Genomic DNA, 17,777 nt, shown 5'->3' on the forward strand with positions numbered 1-17,777 from the left:
GGGAAGACCTCCAAATGCTCAATGTCAATGCCATATGCAAGAACAAGGTGGAGGGTGTGGCCAAAGCAGTGAGTGGGTTTCTGTACTCTCTGACAGAAGCCAATCGAGTCCAACAATGAGATAAATGCAGTACTAAGGCAATCATTATCAACATCCACATGAATATTAAAATCTCCTACAATAATAACCTTATCAGTTTTAAGGACTAAACTTGATAAAAACTCTGAAAATTCAGATATAAATTCTGAATATGGACCTGGTGGCCGGTACAGTATAACATATAGGATTGGCTGTAATGTTTTCCAGGTTGGATGTGAAAGACTAAGAACAAGGCTTTCAAATGAGTTGTAGTTTAGTTTAGGTTTAGGATTCATTAATAGGCTTGAGTCAAAGATGGCTGCTACTCCACCTCCACTTCTTAAGACTACTTAACTTCCCTCTTGGATCAGCTGGTCACAAAGTGGAGGTTCTGGTGAAATCTAGAGGCTGCAGTTATGTCTATTTGTCAAGCAGAAGCCTGGAGAGTTGCAGTAGAGGGAGTTATCTTCATGGCCCACCGAGGCATGCATGCAGGTCCAGGCTGTAGCTAAACAGGGGTCTCTGGAAGCTCCCGGGATCCGCAACCCTCAAAGTCATCCAAGAAGTTCATAAAACCAGCCGGTTCTTGTTACTCCCTTTTAGTTTGGTTTACATCAACTATTTTATTGTCCATAAACTGAATATGACTCACTCCTCTCTGATCTCCTCCATGCTGCTCACAGGTGTGTCTCATCCATCTCCTCACTTTCACCTTCTTTTCCTGTCAGAGTGTAAAGGGCTATGATGTGCATTTCTTTCTTTTCTCCCTTTCTGTTGCAATATGCTGCTTCTCATTCTGGCTTTTACGCTTTCTGAAATATTAATTCATCAGAGTGGAGAATGCAATGATGATGTTAAGTGGCAAAGACAAAACATGTGTCCAATACTCACAGACTTGAGATGACTTACAGGAAACAACCAACACGGACAACATACAGCATCCACGTGTTTTATTGCCACCAGAACATTGCATTCATATCAATTCTGTTGATTTACAGAGATCACTAGTATTCTTTCTACATCTTAGAAGTACAAGGCCTGTTTCAAAAGGAGAAACTCTGAAGTGATGCGAATGTGATATATTGAGAGTGTGTGTGTGTGTGTGTGTGTGTGTCATTGTGATTTCTGCTTCTCCCACTGTTCTGGTGTGAGGGTCTTCTGTTCAAAAGCGTGGATCTCTTTCAGCTCCTCTGCTAGGCACGTATTCACCATCCTGTTACGACACAACACACAGGGTTGGAGTGCGCACTACATGTGCTTATGTCATCAATCTAGTTGATCTTCATATGTAAGGTGGGTTAGATAGAGACACAAGGTGTGTATGTTCTGGTTGATTCTTTTTCAAACATAAATTAAATTAGATGGGTAAAAACTATATCTTGGCAAAATGATGAAGTGTATAGTTTTAGTTTTTAACTTTTCTAACAGCATATAAACCAAACAGCTCATCTCTACATACACTACACCTTTAGATACTGTATGAGGATCTTTCCAAACTATTTGAGCTGTTGTAGGGAATATGATGGTATGTTTGTTTGTGTAACTTAGCCAGTCTAACTTGTTCTTTGGCAATCTTGTAGTTGGATATCTACGCAAAAAAAAAAGAAAAAGGAGGAAGCCTCACTGAGAATTATTTTGTATCATTTAATGGTGAGGTTCTAGGTTCTACATTTTAGTTTTTGGCAAGAAATTGGATTAATAATACATTTACAAAAAACAGTAATCAAATGGTAAGTGTATGTTGAAGTACATGGGATTTAATCTATGACATTGAATTTCTGGTGTTGTGACACACCGATTTATAGAGCCTTCTAGCAACAGAGGCCTCGACATTTACAGAAAGCACAGCATGGCGGCCTTGATTCAGCTTTGGTTAATAAGGTTCCACTGTCACACTTCCTTTTTTCATCATCCGTTTAAGTTGTTACTCCTAAATAACTTACCTGGTACAATATGAGTTATGACTACTGTCCCTGCTTGTCATTTGTTTGAAACTAAACTGACAATACAGATTTGAGAGCAAAGTCCCATCATGCACTATGTTACTACAGTGTGTACTACCTGTGTCTCTGCAACAGCGGCTTGCCCTCGAACTGGGTCGACACCACCAGGACTTTGTAGCTGGCAGCACATCTGTTGGATGACGTGTCCTCCACATCCTGCAGAGACACATGGAAGAGTGTGTGATGATGTGCTCTGTTCTTCTACTAAATCTGACTGGTTCTAGTGGGAGGGACTCATTTGTGATTGGTTTAGGTAACTAACATCCGGGGCTGCGTCATTCAGTCATTTCAGTAACAAAAAAGGAGAGCAGTTTCCGGGTTGACATGATTTCACATTTGCTTAAAGCTAAGCTGGTTCGACCATGTGTTATGAGTCCAGAGGCTGCTCAGCACCGAGTATCGCACAGGTTGACCAACCTCCACTCAAAAAACATTCAATTCAGTGGCGCTATAGTTGTTGGCCTAATATTACGGCAACATTTACATCAAATATCAGTTTGACATGCGTTTCTGCTCATTGCAGCACACACGTGCATTAACGTTGAGCTAGAGCATGTAACTAGGTTAATACAAATAATAAGCAGAAACCTACCACGAGTACAGCCGCCAGCTCCTTGATTAGTTTGTCCCGGATGTGATCCGCTGTAATAGCCATGTCTGCGTTAACAAAACATATGCTGTAAGGTTAGTAGAGCTGTATCATTCGGGCTAAATCTGTTCAGATTTCTAGTCAGATCACATAGACTGTAGACAAACTGACACCGAAAGTACTGTAGTATTGTTCAAGTTTAAAATGTCTATATCACAGTTCACATATCCACAGTGTCGTTTTAATTTAGAAGTTTATCATTACCAAAGGTTGTGTATTATACGGTGTTCTCCCTAATTTCAGTCACCGTGCTTGAAGGGGTGGGCATCAGTGGCTGCATAACTGACCGAGGATTGACCAATCAGACGCTGTCTGTACACGTTATGGGCGGGCAACATCTTTTTTAAGTAGCGAATCACAAGAGTGGGGGTCTTTGCAGAAAGACGAACTAAATGTTGATAGTGATTCATATTAACGAAAATATTAATTAAAAAATGACACCGTTTTAAATGTATCACTATTGATTCATTGTTATACATGATGTGAGCGTTTTATTGGCCTCGCAGTGGGACCCACTGATTCCTTTTCAAACATATTTTATCAGGCAGCGTCGAAGACAACTAAGACATACAGTGTTTACACGCTAACTCATTTCATTTGTTGGAAGTCAGCTATGAACTAAAACTACGCGTCAACATGTTTGAAGCATATGCATTCGGTACAATGTTTGTAATAACTTAATAGGCCAATATTTTATCATATTTGTTATCTTTTTAGTTTTTGTTCATGGTGTTACTAGCTGAAGATGTACATTAGTCAGCTAACGTTATGCTAACGTTACTTAGCTGATTCCATGGAGGGGCTCTATTTATCGTTAAAGCAGGAGCTGCATAACAATACCGCTCTTAATTCCTTCTGCAATGGTTGTCGAGGTAGAACACTTCTTTGGTGTGTACATGTTGTACTGCACCAATCCTAAATTCAAAGGCCGGATTTATATCGGCTTCACGGTGAACCCGGAGCGCAGGATCCAACAGCACAACGCCGGACGGCACCGAGGGGGAGCCAAGAGGACCAGTGGGAGAGGACCGTGGTAAGCCCTCGTGAAACTGCTCTGCTCCGCGATGAGCAGCGTGTGATCACAGCATCACTTCCATTCTGCTTCTGCTTGTCTTTTCAGGGAGATGGTCCTCATAATTCATGGCTTCCCCTCGGATATTGCTGCCCTTCGTGTAAGTATGTTTTTGGATTGTGACTGGACAATATTTGGTCAAACGTGGAGAGCCAACATAATTCACCTGTTTGTTTGTCACGGTGTGAACTTCAGGTGCTTAACGGATCAATGGACAGTTACTGTCGTGTATTTACAATCAAAACAAAACTCTGCTTCCCAACTAGTTTAGAACGAGTGTGACAAACAGATCATTGGTTGTTGAATGAGAAACAAACTTTATGAGCTGATGTTTTCCTTTTGAAATACATAATCAACAAACATCACATGAATCGCTTCACAGTTAATTACAAAGATCACAAAACACAATAGATTCTGTGTTGCTGTTTTCTCATATGCAAACATTATTTTCCTCAAATGCTGCCACTGTATATTTGTTCGTCAGAAACAGTCAGGAATGGACGACGGGACCTTTGGGCCAACGTTAGATCTCGAGAGTTTAGTTCTGTCGCTCAATGGCTCTTGGAAATATTTGGTCCAAATGAAGTTCATCTCTTCTCCTCTACATCCAATTACACAAACACACACTCTCACTCACACACACACACACGCACGCACGCACGCACGCACACACACACACACACACACACACACACACACACACACACACACACACACACACACACACACACACACACACACACACACACACACACACACAGCTTTTTGGAACAGACAAATGTAAAGAAACAGTTTTATTTGGTTACTCCACAGTCTACATTACAGTGATTGGGTCAGGGACTCAACAGGGTTTCTTGTTGCGTTCCGGACTTCAAGTCACCTGGAATTCTTATCAAATTATTAATCTAATAGTGCAAACTATGTCCCTTGAACATTAAATTCATAGTGTTCCTTTTTTCACTGCTGATTTACCATATAATATGAATTTGTTTGAAGAAAAACAATCTAACCCATTATTTCGATTTTTCGATTTGATTAAAAAGACCTCATCATTCTATTTGTCAGTTTGAGTGGGCGTGGCAGCACCCCCAGTCCTCCCGGCGTCTCTCCCACGTCCCCCAGCGCTCCAGGAAAGAGTCGAGCCTGCAGTTCCACTGGCGCGTCGTCTCCAACATGCTGCGAGCGGCGCCCTGGAGCCGCCTGCCTCTGACGGCACGCTGGCTCAAACAGGAGTACAAGATGGACTTTGAGCCCGGCCTGCAGCCGCCGCTGCACGTCCCCATCGCCTTTGGGAGTGTGAGAGCCAAGAAGAAGCTGCAGTCTGCAGGAGAGGAAGTGGAGGAGGAGCAGGAGGAGGAGACATCCAGGTGTTTTCTCTGCAAAGAGCTGGTCAAGGTGGAGTTTTCAGATTGTTTAGTTATTAATTGTGTAATTACAAATAGCCTTTATTTCAATACATTCCCTTAGTTTCGGGCAGCATGGTGAACATCTTCTTACAGCTCTTCTTCTCCGCAGGCGTCCGAAAAGCTGAGCTGTTTCCACCCGTCCTGTGGAATGAGTGGTCATGTGATCTGCCTCGCAAAACACTTCCTGAAGTCGGAGCCGTCCCACCTCCTGCCTGTGGAGGGTGAATGTCCGGCCTGTCGTCGCTCTGTGCTGTGGGGGAGTCTCATCCGCCACAAACACTGCTGCTCTGGAGACCTGGAGGAGATCACAGCGTCTGCGTCCCAGGTTGTAGACGATATACACATATCTGTTTAATAAGTCGATATGTGATATTGAAATGTGTCTCTACCTGGATAGATAGAAGTATTACCAGTGAATGTAGGTTCTGTTTTACTAATTGCTCCTCTGATCTCCCACAGAGCCACTGGGCAGATGAGCTGCAGCTGTGAGTGGAGCCGGCACACCTTTTATTTCCTTGTTAAATGACTGTGTCAGAGAGAATGTGTATTGGATGTGCCTTTCTGTTCACAAAGTATCATGTATGTGTAAAACATTCCATGTTTGTGGGAAAAACACTTGTAATGTGTGTCTTACAAATAAAGCGAGGTTATTCTATAGAGTGAATCAAACATCCTTTTCTGTCTATTAACATACTTATAGTATGACTTTTATTAATATGCTATAGTATGGCTTCTTCTTTTGACTTCTTATCTCGACTTACGACATGACTTATGATTTTTAAAAAAAATCATAGTTTTTAAGATGACATTTTAAGGACTTTGTACTACACTACATACTATACTGACATTTTTATATTTGTGATACTCTATACTATGACTTTTTAAAAGATATTTTCAACATGCTACTATGCCATATTTTAGATAATATACTATGACTTCTTCCAACATGTGAACATCCCCCACCTGCCTCTGAGACACAGTCCAGTGGAGCAGCATAATGGAAGAGTGTGTGTTTATCTTATGTTACCATCTCTTCTTCACGGTCCAGCAGAACAACACAATTGGCAAAAAAAAAAGGCAAAACTTTTATAACACAGCTTTTATTTTCCCTAAATGTTAGTTGCAATCCCAAAGGAATCATCTATAAAGCATAAGATAGATAATGATCATCATAAAGTAATCAATAATCTGCTGATCCCCCTCCTCTCTTCCTTCTGTTTCATGGATTGTGGAGGTCTGGATCGTGGTCCATGCCTACTACTAATTATTCATAATGTCTGTCATATTCATGTAATGTGTTTATGTAACTCTGTTCATCTGGTCACATGACATCTATTGCTTCTGTCCATCCGGGGAGAGGGATCCTCCTCTGTTGCTCTCCTGAAGGGTTCTTCACTTTTTTTCCCCCTGAAAGGGTTTTTTCTATTATTTGGCAGTTTTTGGGAGAATTTAATTTAATTAATCTGAACAAAAATATTTTCAGAAAAGCATTAATGTGTATATATTTGTGTGGACGCGTTAGGTTCATGTGTTGCCTCTATGGAGGTGCAGGAATGATGGGTTTTTGTTGGCATCGTTCCGGTTCTCTCGACAAAAAGCCAATGCGGTTTTTCTATTTCTGTAACTGAACACTATTTTTTTAAGACGCGTAAAAGCTTCAACATTCTCAAGTGGGATATTATCTTGAATATATGGTTACATGCAAAGTGTGAGAACATTGTAATTTAACTAGAAATACTGAAATTCTTTCTTAAGCTCCTCCTCAGATCATTAAACCTCCGAAGTTCATGATTTTTCTCTCTTTTCAACCACTTGAGTGTAGTGGAACACCTTTCTAAAGTTGCTATGAATATTATGTCAAAAAATACATAAGTTACATATTTTCCAAATCCAGCAGATCAGAGCAGCATTAGCATTCCGTCGTGTTCTTGTCCATCTGCTGAACGTCTTTTAGCTCTGGTTTGGTCTCCATTAACTCTGCCAAATGCTCCTCCATGTTCAGCACATCGGCTCAAACTGTGTCTGGACAGGCAGGGTTTCACATTACACATCGTCATTTGATCCATTGTTAATATAAAAACATTGATTTAAATGAGTAAGGGGCTGAAAAGGGGTCTTTGTCCACGTTGCCTCCTCACTGCTGGACCGGGGGTGCATGCACAGTGATCACCGGCTGACGGGACAGAACAGGAAGAAGAAGACATTTAAGACGTGGAATGCTTGATTAAAAGTTACTGTCACAAACATGTTGGACTGCATCTTTCTCTTCCTTGTGTGGTTGCTATATATTTAGGCATTAGTAGTAAAGCCTGTTGTCCAGCGGTATCCATGATAGAACCACATGTGGACACAGCTGTATTGCTAGAACAACGTCAGCCTTTACTCACCATTTTGGGAGCTGGCGAGCAGCAGTTGACCACCTTGCAGCAGTAGGCGGCCAGAGTGACGGAGATGGCCAACAGAGCCACCTGGATGACCACAACCTCAGCAAAGAAATGGGAGTGGGTGTTCTGTGATAGGGATACGATTGGCAGAAATTATGTTTGGACAGAATATAGAAAGACAAAAAGAAAATAATGAAAAGCGTGAACAGACATGATAAGGTTGCTCAACATGGACACAAAAATATTCATTTTAAAGATACAGATATTGTAAGTGATGAAAGCACTTACAATTAATCTGCTGTCTTATGTGAAGTGACATTTGAACTGCCTCCACCTGTTACTCTACAACTGCTTTAATCTCGTCATCTTAAAGTGCTTTAACACTGACATCATTCACCCATTCATACACTGATGGGAGGAGCTAAGGTCACTAACAGTCATACACTGATGGGAGGAGCTAAGGTAACTAACATTCATACACTGATGGGAGGAGCTAAGCTAACTAACATTTATACACTGATGGGAGGAGCTAAGGTAACTAACATTTATACACTGATGGGAGGAGCTAAGGTCACTAACAGTCATACACTGATGGGAGGAGCTAAGGTAACTAACATTCATACACTGATGGGAGGAGCTAAGGTCACTAACAGTCACACACTGATGGGAGGAGCTAAGGTCATTACATTCACACACTGATGGGAGGAGCTAAGGTCACTAACAGTCAAACACTGATGGGAGGAGCTAAGGTCACTAACATTCATACACTGATGGGAGGAGCTAAGGTCACTAACAGTCACACACTGATGGGAGGAGCTAAGGCTCAACACGCATCAGACACCGCCAGGTCCAATGGACCCTATGAGATGTGAATTCACAAAGACTCCGGGGAGGAAGCAGAGTTAATAAGGTGCAATGGAGAGATGTCAATTCATCCATAAGGAGAGAGAGAAGAGGAGATAGGTGCTCAGTGTATCCTAAAACATCCCCCAGCAGCCTATAAGCCTATAGCAGCATATCTAGGGGCTGGACCAGGGCAAACCTGATTCAGCCCTACTTTTTAAGACACTAGGAACCACAAGTAGCCCCGCGTGAGCGCAGCTCTCTAGTGGGGCAATATGGTACTACAAGCTCTTTAAGATATGATGGTGCATCACCAATCAAGGCTTTGTAGGTGAGGAGAAGAATTTTAAATGTGATTCTTGATTTTACAGGGAGCCAGTGCAGAGCAGCTAATACAGGAGTAATGTGATCTCTTTTCTTAGTTTTTGTGAGTACACGAGCTGCAGCATTCTGGATCAACTGGAGGGACTTAAGAGACTTATTAGAGCAGCCTGATAATAAGGAGTTGCAGTAATCTAGTCTGGAAGTAACAAACGCGTGAACCAGCTTTTCTGCATCCTTTTGAGACAAGATGTGCCTGATTTTTGAAATGTTACGTAGATGAAAAAATGCAATCCTTGAGATTTGCTTAACGTGGGAGTTAAAGGACAAGTCTTGGTCAAAGATAACGCCGAGATTCTTTACAGTGGTGTTGGATGCCAGGGCAATGCCATCTACAGAAACCACATCACCAGATAATTGATCTCTGAGGTGTTCAGGGCCAGTAAAATAACTTCAGTTTTGTCTGAGTTTAACATCAGGAAGTTGCAGGTCATCCATGTTTTTATGTCTTTAAGACATTCTTGAATTTTAGCGAGCTGGTTGGTCTCCTCTGGTTTGATCGATAGATATAATTGAGTATCATCTGCATAGCAATGAAAGTTTATGGAGTGTTTCCTGATAATGTTATCCAAAGGAAGCATATATAAAGTAAATAAAATAGGTCCAAGCACAGAACCTTGTGGAACTCCGTGATTAACGTTGGTGGTCATTGAGGCTTCATCGTTTACAAATACAAATTGAGATCGATCTGATAAATAATTATTAATTAAACCAACTTAGTGCGGTACCTGAAATGCCAATCGACTGATCCAGTCTCTGTAATAGGATGTCATGATCAATGGTGTCGAAGGCAGCACTAAGGTCTAATAATACCAGTACAGAGATGAGTCCTTTATCAGCACTAAGGTCTAACAAGACCAGTACAGAGATGAGTCCTTTATCAGCACTAAGGTCTAATAATACCAGTACAGAGATGAGTCCTTTATCTGATGCAATTAGGAGGTCATTTGTAATTTTCACCAGTGCTGTCTCTTTGCTGTGGTGTTTTCTAAATCCTGACTGAAACTCCTCAAATAAACTATTCTGATGTAGAAAGTCACACAACTGATTTGCGACTACTTTCTCAAGGATCTTAGAGAGGAAGGGAAGGTTAGAGATCAGTCTGTAGTTAGCCAACACCTCTGGATTATGTTGAGTTGTAGTGGATTTTATATACACTTGCACATGTAGATAAGGTTATTTTTTAAATTAATACATAAAGAAAGTTATGATAATTAATTTGAGCAATATTCTGAGGAATGTATTATAAAGCACAAGAGAGGATCACTGTTTTATTATTCTGTTTGTTGATGACAAATGTAATGATTAACTGTATGATGCATGAGAATGAATGGATGTTTTATTGTTTAGTTAAAAGGGATGCCGATTGAAACCTGAGATGTTGCTTTTATTCTGAAGGCAGGATAATAGGTTTTATTCTGAAGGGGAACTTCCTGTCCTTGACCGGAAGTGTGAGCTTTGACCCCGCCACAGTTTATCGATTGGCTTAGTGAACAGAATGGTGGCATTCTTTGAACTGGCCAATGGAACTAACCCTCAGGTGTGAACCTTATGTCTTATTCTCTGGTCAGCAGCATGCTGTGTCTCTGAAAGGTATTTGCATGAATATCTCCACTAACCAATGGGAGCTTAGCTCAGCGAATGGACTGCGAATAAAACTAATTGTGAGACGCGAATTTGGTCTCTTACGGGATGACGCCAGACAGAAACTGTTGGCTAAGTCAGGAGACTGTGGAAGCGAAGCCTTGTGAGCGCGTCCAGGACGGGACTGTATGTATACTGATGACTCTTGTTTGTTATGATTAAATAATGATTATTATATATCTCTGGCTTAGGAGCTTCTTCTTCCAAGCACCAGGCAGCTCGAGATTCTCAGAACTTTTACAATTAAGAGTGGGCTTTTTCAGGAGAGGTTTAATTACAGCTACTTTGAAGGAATGTGGTACATGGCCTGTTAGCAAAGACACATTAACAATATCCAACAGAGAGGTGCCAATTAAAGGCAACACGTCTTTAAGCAGCCTCGTTGGGATGGGGTCCAAGAGACAGGTAGACGGTTTAGAAGTAGAAACAATTGAGAACAATTGGTCTAGGTTAATGGGAGAAAAGATATCCAAATATACACCAGGGTATACAGCCGTTTCCAAGGCAACACCACTTGATGACAGATCGGCAGTAGTTGAGGGCAAGAGATCATCAATCTTGCCTCTAATAGTTAAAATCTTTTCATTGAAGAAGTTCATGAAGTCATTACTACTGAGGTCTATAGGAATACACGGCTCCACAGAGCTGTGACTCTCTGTCAGCCTGGCTACAGTGCTAAAGAGAACCCTGGGGTTGTTCTTATTTTTCTCTATTACTGATGAGTAATAGGCTGCTCTGGCATTACGGAGAGCCTTTTTATATGTTTTAAGGCTGTCTCGCCAAACTAAGCGTGATTCTTCCAGATTGGTGGAACGCCATATACTTTCGAGCTTTCGTGATGTTTGCTTTAGTTCGCGGGTCTGAGGGTTATACCAGGGAGCAAACCTCCTTTGCCTCACTGTCTTTTTCTTCAGTGGGGCTATCGAGTCTAGTGTCATTCTCAGTGAGCCTGTAGCACTATCGACAAGATGATCAATCTGGGACGGACTAATGTTAGCACAGGAGTCCTCCGTCACATTGAGACGTGGTATTGAAGGGATGTCTGATGCGACTACACCAAGACTTACATTTATAGTCAGGTTTGTTTCCCCCCTTCAAAACGGCATTTCATAAGAGCTTGTTTCCATGTCAATTTTGTGGCACATGATAGAGCACAAGTCATCAACATAGTATGAAAATAAGGTGCTTCTTTGTTGACTTGCCTTTTTAAACATGGTGAGCTCATTTCAACCTCTCCTAGTGAGTTTGTAGAGATTACAATGTTCATGGCCAGGATCTCTCAGGCAGTATCTGTCGGTCTACTGCTTTTACATCTGCAGTTGTGCTACCGGCTATTGGTAAGTTGTATTTCCGTAGTCAGATGAAACCTACTATTGGGGACACATCTCATTCTCTACAAACGCGCCGAGAGAGCCACTATGCGAGCAGCGGAAAGGAAATGGCGAAAATCCAAACATGCCAGCGACCTGCTTGCCTATCAATCTCTTCTCTTCTCCTTCTCTGCGTCCATCTCTGCAGCCAAAAGTTTGTTCTATCAATCCAGAATCGAATCCTCTTTATCTAACCCTAAAAAGCTCTTCTCAATTTTTTCCAACCTCCTTGACCCCCTGGTCCCCCCCCTCCCTCCACCCTTCTACCAAGCCACTTTGTTGACTACTTTACAAAAAAGATAGACGACATACGCTCTTCATTTACTAATCCATCTTCCATAACTACACCTCCAGTAACTTCACCTTCTTCCCCCTTGTTTTCCTCTTTTATCCCCCTGTCTCCCAATCAAGTTCTTACCTTGGTAACCTCTGCCCGCCCAACCACCTGCCCCCTTGACCCCATCCCTTCTCACCTTCTCCAGTCCATTGCTCCAGACCTTCTTCCCTTTCTCACCCAACTTATGAACACCTCCCTCTCAACCGGCTGTTTCCCTAACTCTCTGAAGGAGGCAAGAGTCAACCCTCTCCTGAAGAAACCCACTCTCGACCCATCTGAAGTCAACAACTACAGACCTGTCTCTCTCCTTCCCTTCCTCTCCAAAACTCTAGAGCGAGCTATCTTTAACCAAGTCTCCTCCTTTCTTCACTGTAACAACCTTCTAGACCCCCACCAGTCTGGATTCAAGACAGGCCACTCAACAGAGACTGCCCTACTTGCTGTCTCTGAGCAGCTTCACACTGCTAGAGCAGCCTCTCTCTCCTCTGTCCTCATCCTTCTAGACCTTTCCGCTGCCTTTGACACAGTGAACCACCAGATCCTCTTGTCCTCCCTCCAGGACCTGGGTATCTCAGGCACCGCGCTCTCACTCTTCTCATCCTACCTCACCAACCACTCTTACCGGGTAACCTGGAGAGGATCTGTGTCTGAGCCTTGTCCTCTGACTACTGGGGTCCCTCAGGGTTCAGTCCTTGGTCCTCTTCTCTTCTCTCTGTACACCAACTCTCTTGGCTCTGTCATTCGCTCGCATGGCTTCACCTACCACAGCTATGCTGACGACACCCAACTGATCCTCTCGTTTCCCCAATCTGAAACACGGGTAGCAGCACGAATCTCTGCCTGTCTGACCGACATCTCTCAGAGGATGTCCGCTCACCACCTGAAAATTAACCCGGACAAGACTGAACTTCTCCTTCCAGGAAAATGCTCTCCCACCCACGACCTAACTATTAACTTCAACAACTCAGTGCTGGTTCCGACTCCGACTGCCAGGAACCTCGGAGTGACGCTCGACAGTCAACTCTCCCTGACTGCCAACATTGCCGCAATAACACGCTCCTGTAGGTACATGCTGTACAACATCAGGAGAATCCGACCCCTTCTCACTCAGAAGGCGGCACAGGTTCTGGTCCAGGCTCTGATCATCTCACGGCTGGACTATTGCAACTCCCTCTTGGCAGGTCTACCTGCTAATGCCATTCGACCTCTACAGCTCATCCAGAATGCAGCTGCTCGACTGGTCTTCAACCTACCGAAATTTACCCACACTACTCCGCTCCTCCGCGACCTTCACTGGTTACCGGTGGCTGCCCGCATCCGCTTCAAAACATTGGTACTTGCGTACCGTGCTGCGAACAGATCGGGTCCGGTCTACATCCAGGACATGGTCAAACCGTACACCCCAGCCCGTTCACTTCGCTCGGCTTCTGCCAATCTGCTTGTAGCTCCTTCACTTCGAGCTAAACACTCAACAAAATCACAACTGTTTGCTGTGCTGGCTCCTCATTGGTGGAACGAGCTCCCCATTGACATCAGGACAGCAGAAAGTCTCTACATCTTCCGTCGCAAACAAAAAACACATTTTTTTCGACTAAACCTTGAATAGGTAGCACTTAAATGCCGTAGGAGCACTTAAATGTCCCTTACCAATAGCACTTTGTTGTTTAGCACTTTAGTAGTACTTAAATGGCACTTACGGATAGTACTTTGTAGTTTAACTTTATTGAAGAAATTGTACTTGCTTGATTCTTGTTGTTCTGAGTTTGGACTCATGGTTTAATGCACTTATTGTAAGTCGCTTTGGATAAAAGCGTCAGCTAAATGACATGTAATGTAATGTAATGTATTGAATCAAATGCAGAAGGAATCACTTCTTTAAATTTAGCTACAGCACTGTCAGTTAGACATCTGGTGTAGAAACTTTTGACTAATGGTGTATACTCCGGGAGTATAAACTCAAAAGTTATGAGGTAATGGTCTGACAGAAGAGGGTTCTGTGGGAAGACCTCCAAATGCTCAATGTCAATGCCATATGCAAGAACAAGGTGGAGGGTGTGGCCAAAGCAGTGAGTGGGTTTCTGTACTCTCTGACAGAAGCCAATCGAGTCCAACAATGAGATAAATGCAGTACTAAGGCAATCATTATCAATATCCACATGAATATTAAAATCTCCTACAATAATAACCTTATCAGTTTTAAGGACTAAACTTGATAAAAACTACGATATAAATTCAGAATATGGACCTGGTGGCCGGTACAGTATAACAAATAGGATTGGCTGTAATGTTTTACAGGTTGGATGTGAAAGACTAAGAACAAGGCTTTCAAATGAGTTGTAGTTTAGTTTAGGTTTAGGATTCATTAATAGGCTTGAGTCAAAGATGGCTGCTACTCCACCTCCTCGGCCGGTGCCTCGAGGAATGTGAGTATTAATATGACTTGGAGGAGTTGATTCATTTAGGCTGACATATTCTTCATGGCTCAGCCAGGTTTCAGTAAGACACAATAAATCAATGTGATTGTTTGATATTAAATCATTTACTAATACAGCTTTAGATGACAGAGATCTAATATTTAGGAGTCCACATTTAATTCTCTTCTTTTGTTGCACTGTGGCAGTAGTGATGTTAACCTGTATGAGGTTATTTTGTATGACTCCTCTTCTGGTTACTTTTGATTTAATTAATTTAAGTGGCCGTGGGACAGACACAGTCTCTATAGAGTTAAGGTTAAGGGTGGGTAACTGCTCCAATGGAAGTGCAGAGAAGGGTGGAAGACTACAACTCTGCTTCTGCTTCCTGATCTGAACTCTGGGTCATGGATTAAGTCCGTTAATCAACTTGGCCATGTTTGCAGAAATGAGACGCGCTCCATCCCAAGTGGGATGAATGCCGTCTCGACTCATCAGATCAGGCTTTCCCCAGAAAGTCTTCCAGTTATCTATGTAGCCCACATTGTTTGCTGGGCACCACCTGGACAACCAGCGGTTGAATGACGACATGCGGCTATACATGTCATCATTGATCAATTGTTAGAATAGTATTCTCAAGACTCGAATGCCACTAATTCTCTAACAAGAAAATGAACACAACATTGCAAACATTATAACACTAAATGATAGTTTCTAACTCTCTTTATGTGCTAGATATGAACAGGTAATGTAATCCAACTCTGAAACATGAAATCATTCTGCTTATAACGAACAGTTATAGCTCACCTCAATGTCACGGCAGATTTCTTCTAAACGAGTGGTGTTGGATTCATAGTAATTAGACCAGCAGGAGTAGGCCAAAACATCCATTTTAATCAGAGAACAGATCAAGTTGAAGACAGAGGCGCCACAGGCCACAATCTGCATCCCCAAACAGGCCCGCAGCTGAAACACAGAAGACTGATGTTTTATTTTTCGCTTGGTTCTACAAGACATTTACAGACTGGACAACACAGGAGACAACGGACTTGACATTTAAATCCTGAAATTAAAATTGAAAGGCAAATCATGTACTCATTGTACGAGGTAAATTGTCTAACAACTGTTATGAAGTGTCACAGCTTGATTAACCGGCTTCAGTCTCCTCTGCGGTGTATTAAGTTGTTGCTTCTCTCCACTGTTTCTTCCCTAAATGAAGCTGTCTGTCGACACATATGGACAAGTCAGCCGGGGTCAGTGGACTTGTGTAACAACCAGCTCAACTTTACCCAGTGTCTCATCTGACTTCTTCGAGAGGAAGTGACTGAAGTGACTTTTTTTGTGGCAGGAAAAGTCCATTAGTACAAAATAGTCTTCATTTCTCATGACAAGGCACGTGATACCGATGAAGGGTTAGGGTTAGGGAGGCCCGCCTCAGCATCTGGGTATCATTTGATGCTCAGAGCAACTGATGCTGTGTAAAGAGGGTGAAACAAACACAGGAAGTTCACCCAGGAGACTCCTGTTCATGTCCAGTGTGAAACAAGTCAATGTTGACTTACTTTACAGTAGTTTTCTTTAACTAACTCACGCCAGTGACATAACAAACCAACTCATTGTACGTTACAAACATACTTATTTGAACCCAAACCATGATCTTTTCCAAGTAGTTTTGTTGCATAAGCAAACCTACAAACTAAATAAGCCTACGTTGAAAGTTTATCTTGAAAAGACACGATGCACAATGAGTGAAAAGTCCATGACGCATCCAACAGTGACACTAGATCGGTATCTAATGCATCCTCTGAGGCGTGGGACCACTGACGAGTATTTGACGAGTTGGGAGTGAGGCAGAGGGAGTTTCTGAAGGCAGAAGCCGGGATCCGTATTTGGTAGTTGTTACTGTACATACTGATAGAGGATTGGTGACCATGCTGCTGTCTCCTCTCACGCCGGGTAACTCACCGTTGGCAGATGGAGGTTCCCTGCTGCGACCGCCACACTCCCAGCTATTGTCAGCTGTAAAGAGAACACAGTCACACAAACCCAACAGCATGAAAGAAGTGCCTGACTACAGCCAGGAGAGCCAATGAATTAAAAACAATAAGAGTAGAAGTGAGTAAATAAAATCTGCTTTGAAGGTATATTTTATATCTCGTTTGATTTTGTGGATAAAATAAAATAATAGCAGTGAAGTTCCATGTGAACCGTACATGAATGCCACAATGACATTGTTTGAGCTCGAGCTTGGACATGACAACTTTACCTTTGAGAGGAGTTTGACAGATTTTGGATGCGGTTTCTTTTTAATTTGATCCATACCAGACTAATATCAGCCTCTGATTTGATCGTTCTCCAACAAGTCCAACGACTTTATGGAAGTACAATAATGAATTGTCATCACCTCATGTGTAATAAGTGAGTGAAGAACGTGCTCACCAGCAGAGAGGAAATGAAGAACGGTATGTCAGTCTGCTCGTGGCTCAGGCCTTTGGACAGAAACACCGCCACACAGGTGATCTGAAACACGCTCATGCCAATCTGAGTGATCTGGGGACAGCAGAGAGGACACTTTATGTTGAGGTCACGGAGCTCGTGCACAGCTGTGACGAGACACGCGGACGGACACACACACTGTACCCCCAGAGCTTTGGGTTCCGCCTCCAGGTACTTCTCCTTCCTGTGGACGTTCCTCTGGAAGCTGACTGCGACCAGAGGGCTCGGAGCTGGACCGATGCCTTCCTCCACAGCCGCTGCTTCATCTGCAACAACCAACTCTTACTTTCACGTCCTATATTAAACTGACATGCGGAAGACGCACGAGACGCGTGCGCGTCGCGCATTGCAGACGCGTGCGCGGCGGAAATCAGCTTCCGTATCTCAAGCAGAAAACAACATCTGGAGTTCATCACTGCACAAACTACACAGATCTCCAAGTCCTCCTTTCCTCACGTTCGACTTAAACATGGCGAACGACTATGAACAAAGCATGTTTTACCTGCCATGGTCACGATCTCCGCGGCGACTTCCCGTTTGGACAAGTTGTTGAGTTGTCTTGCAAATGTTTTGCAAAAACTTTTGGGCGTTCGAGTCCCGCCCATAGATGGAGCCGGACAGGTCCCGCCCCGCGTGCGTCTGTCTGTCTGTCTGTCTGTCTGTCTGTCTGTCTGTCTGTCTGTCTGTCTGTCTGTCTGCCTGT

At 42.9% G+C, this 17,777-nt stretch overlaps 3 protein-coding genes across 4 annotated transcripts; 1 reads left to right on the top strand and 2 right to left on the bottom strand.

Moving 5' to 3' along the window:
* Window positions 1-1,013: 1,013 nt before the first annotated feature.
* Window positions 1,014-3,041, bottom strand: zgc:112271 (uncharacterized protein LOC553698 homolog). The gene is made up of 4 exons (XM_034557161.1): window positions 2,935-3,041; window positions 2,674-2,738; window positions 2,140-2,237; window positions 1,014-1,291 (listed from the first exon to the last, which is right to left on the bottom strand). The coding sequence occupies exons 2-4, from the start codon at window positions 2,734-2,736 to the stop codon at window positions 1,192-1,194; spliced, it is 261 nt and encodes an 86-aa protein (XP_034413052.1). The 5' UTR covers window positions 2,737-2,738; window positions 2,935-3,041; the 3' UTR covers window positions 1,014-1,191.
* slx1b (SLX1 homolog B, structure-specific endonuclease subunit) lies at window positions 2,406-5,872 on the top strand. The gene is made up of 5 exons (XM_034557158.1): window positions 2,406-3,763; window positions 3,851-3,902; window positions 4,868-5,197; window positions 5,318-5,533; window positions 5,668-5,872. Exons 1-5 carry the CDS (start codon window positions 3,591-3,593, stop codon window positions 5,695-5,697), a joined length of 801 nt encoding a protein of 266 aa, XP_034413049.1. The 5' UTR covers window positions 2,406-3,590; the 3' UTR covers window positions 5,698-5,872.
* A 420-nt stretch (window positions 5,873-6,292) lies between these two features.
* On the bottom strand, window positions 6,293-17,710 carry LOC117747728. 2 transcript variants are annotated; one of them, XM_034557159.1, is made up of 7 exons: window positions 17,577-17,710; window positions 17,219-17,340; window positions 17,018-17,128; window positions 16,544-16,597; window positions 15,386-15,544; window positions 7,596-7,718; window positions 6,293-7,381 (listed from the first exon to the last, which is right to left on the bottom strand). In XM_034557159.1, exons 1-7 carry the CDS (start codon window positions 17,677-17,679, stop codon window positions 7,343-7,345), a joined length of 711 nt encoding a protein of 236 aa, XP_034413050.1. In that variant the 5' UTR covers window positions 17,680-17,710; the 3' UTR covers window positions 6,293-7,342. The 2 variants fall into 2 exon arrangements, with proteins under 2 accessions (XP_034413050.1, XP_034413051.1); XM_034557160.1 differs by having other exon boundaries at window positions 7,024-7,381; window positions 17,212-17,340.
* Window positions 17,711-17,777: the final 67 nt, after the last annotated feature.

This window comes from Cyclopterus lumpus, chromosome 18, assembly GCF_009769545.1.
Source record: "Cyclopterus lumpus isolate fCycLum1 chromosome 18, fCycLum1.pri, whole genome shotgun sequence".
Classification (NCBI taxonomy): Eukaryota; Metazoa; Chordata; class Actinopteri; order Perciformes; family Cyclopteridae; genus Cyclopterus; species Cyclopterus lumpus.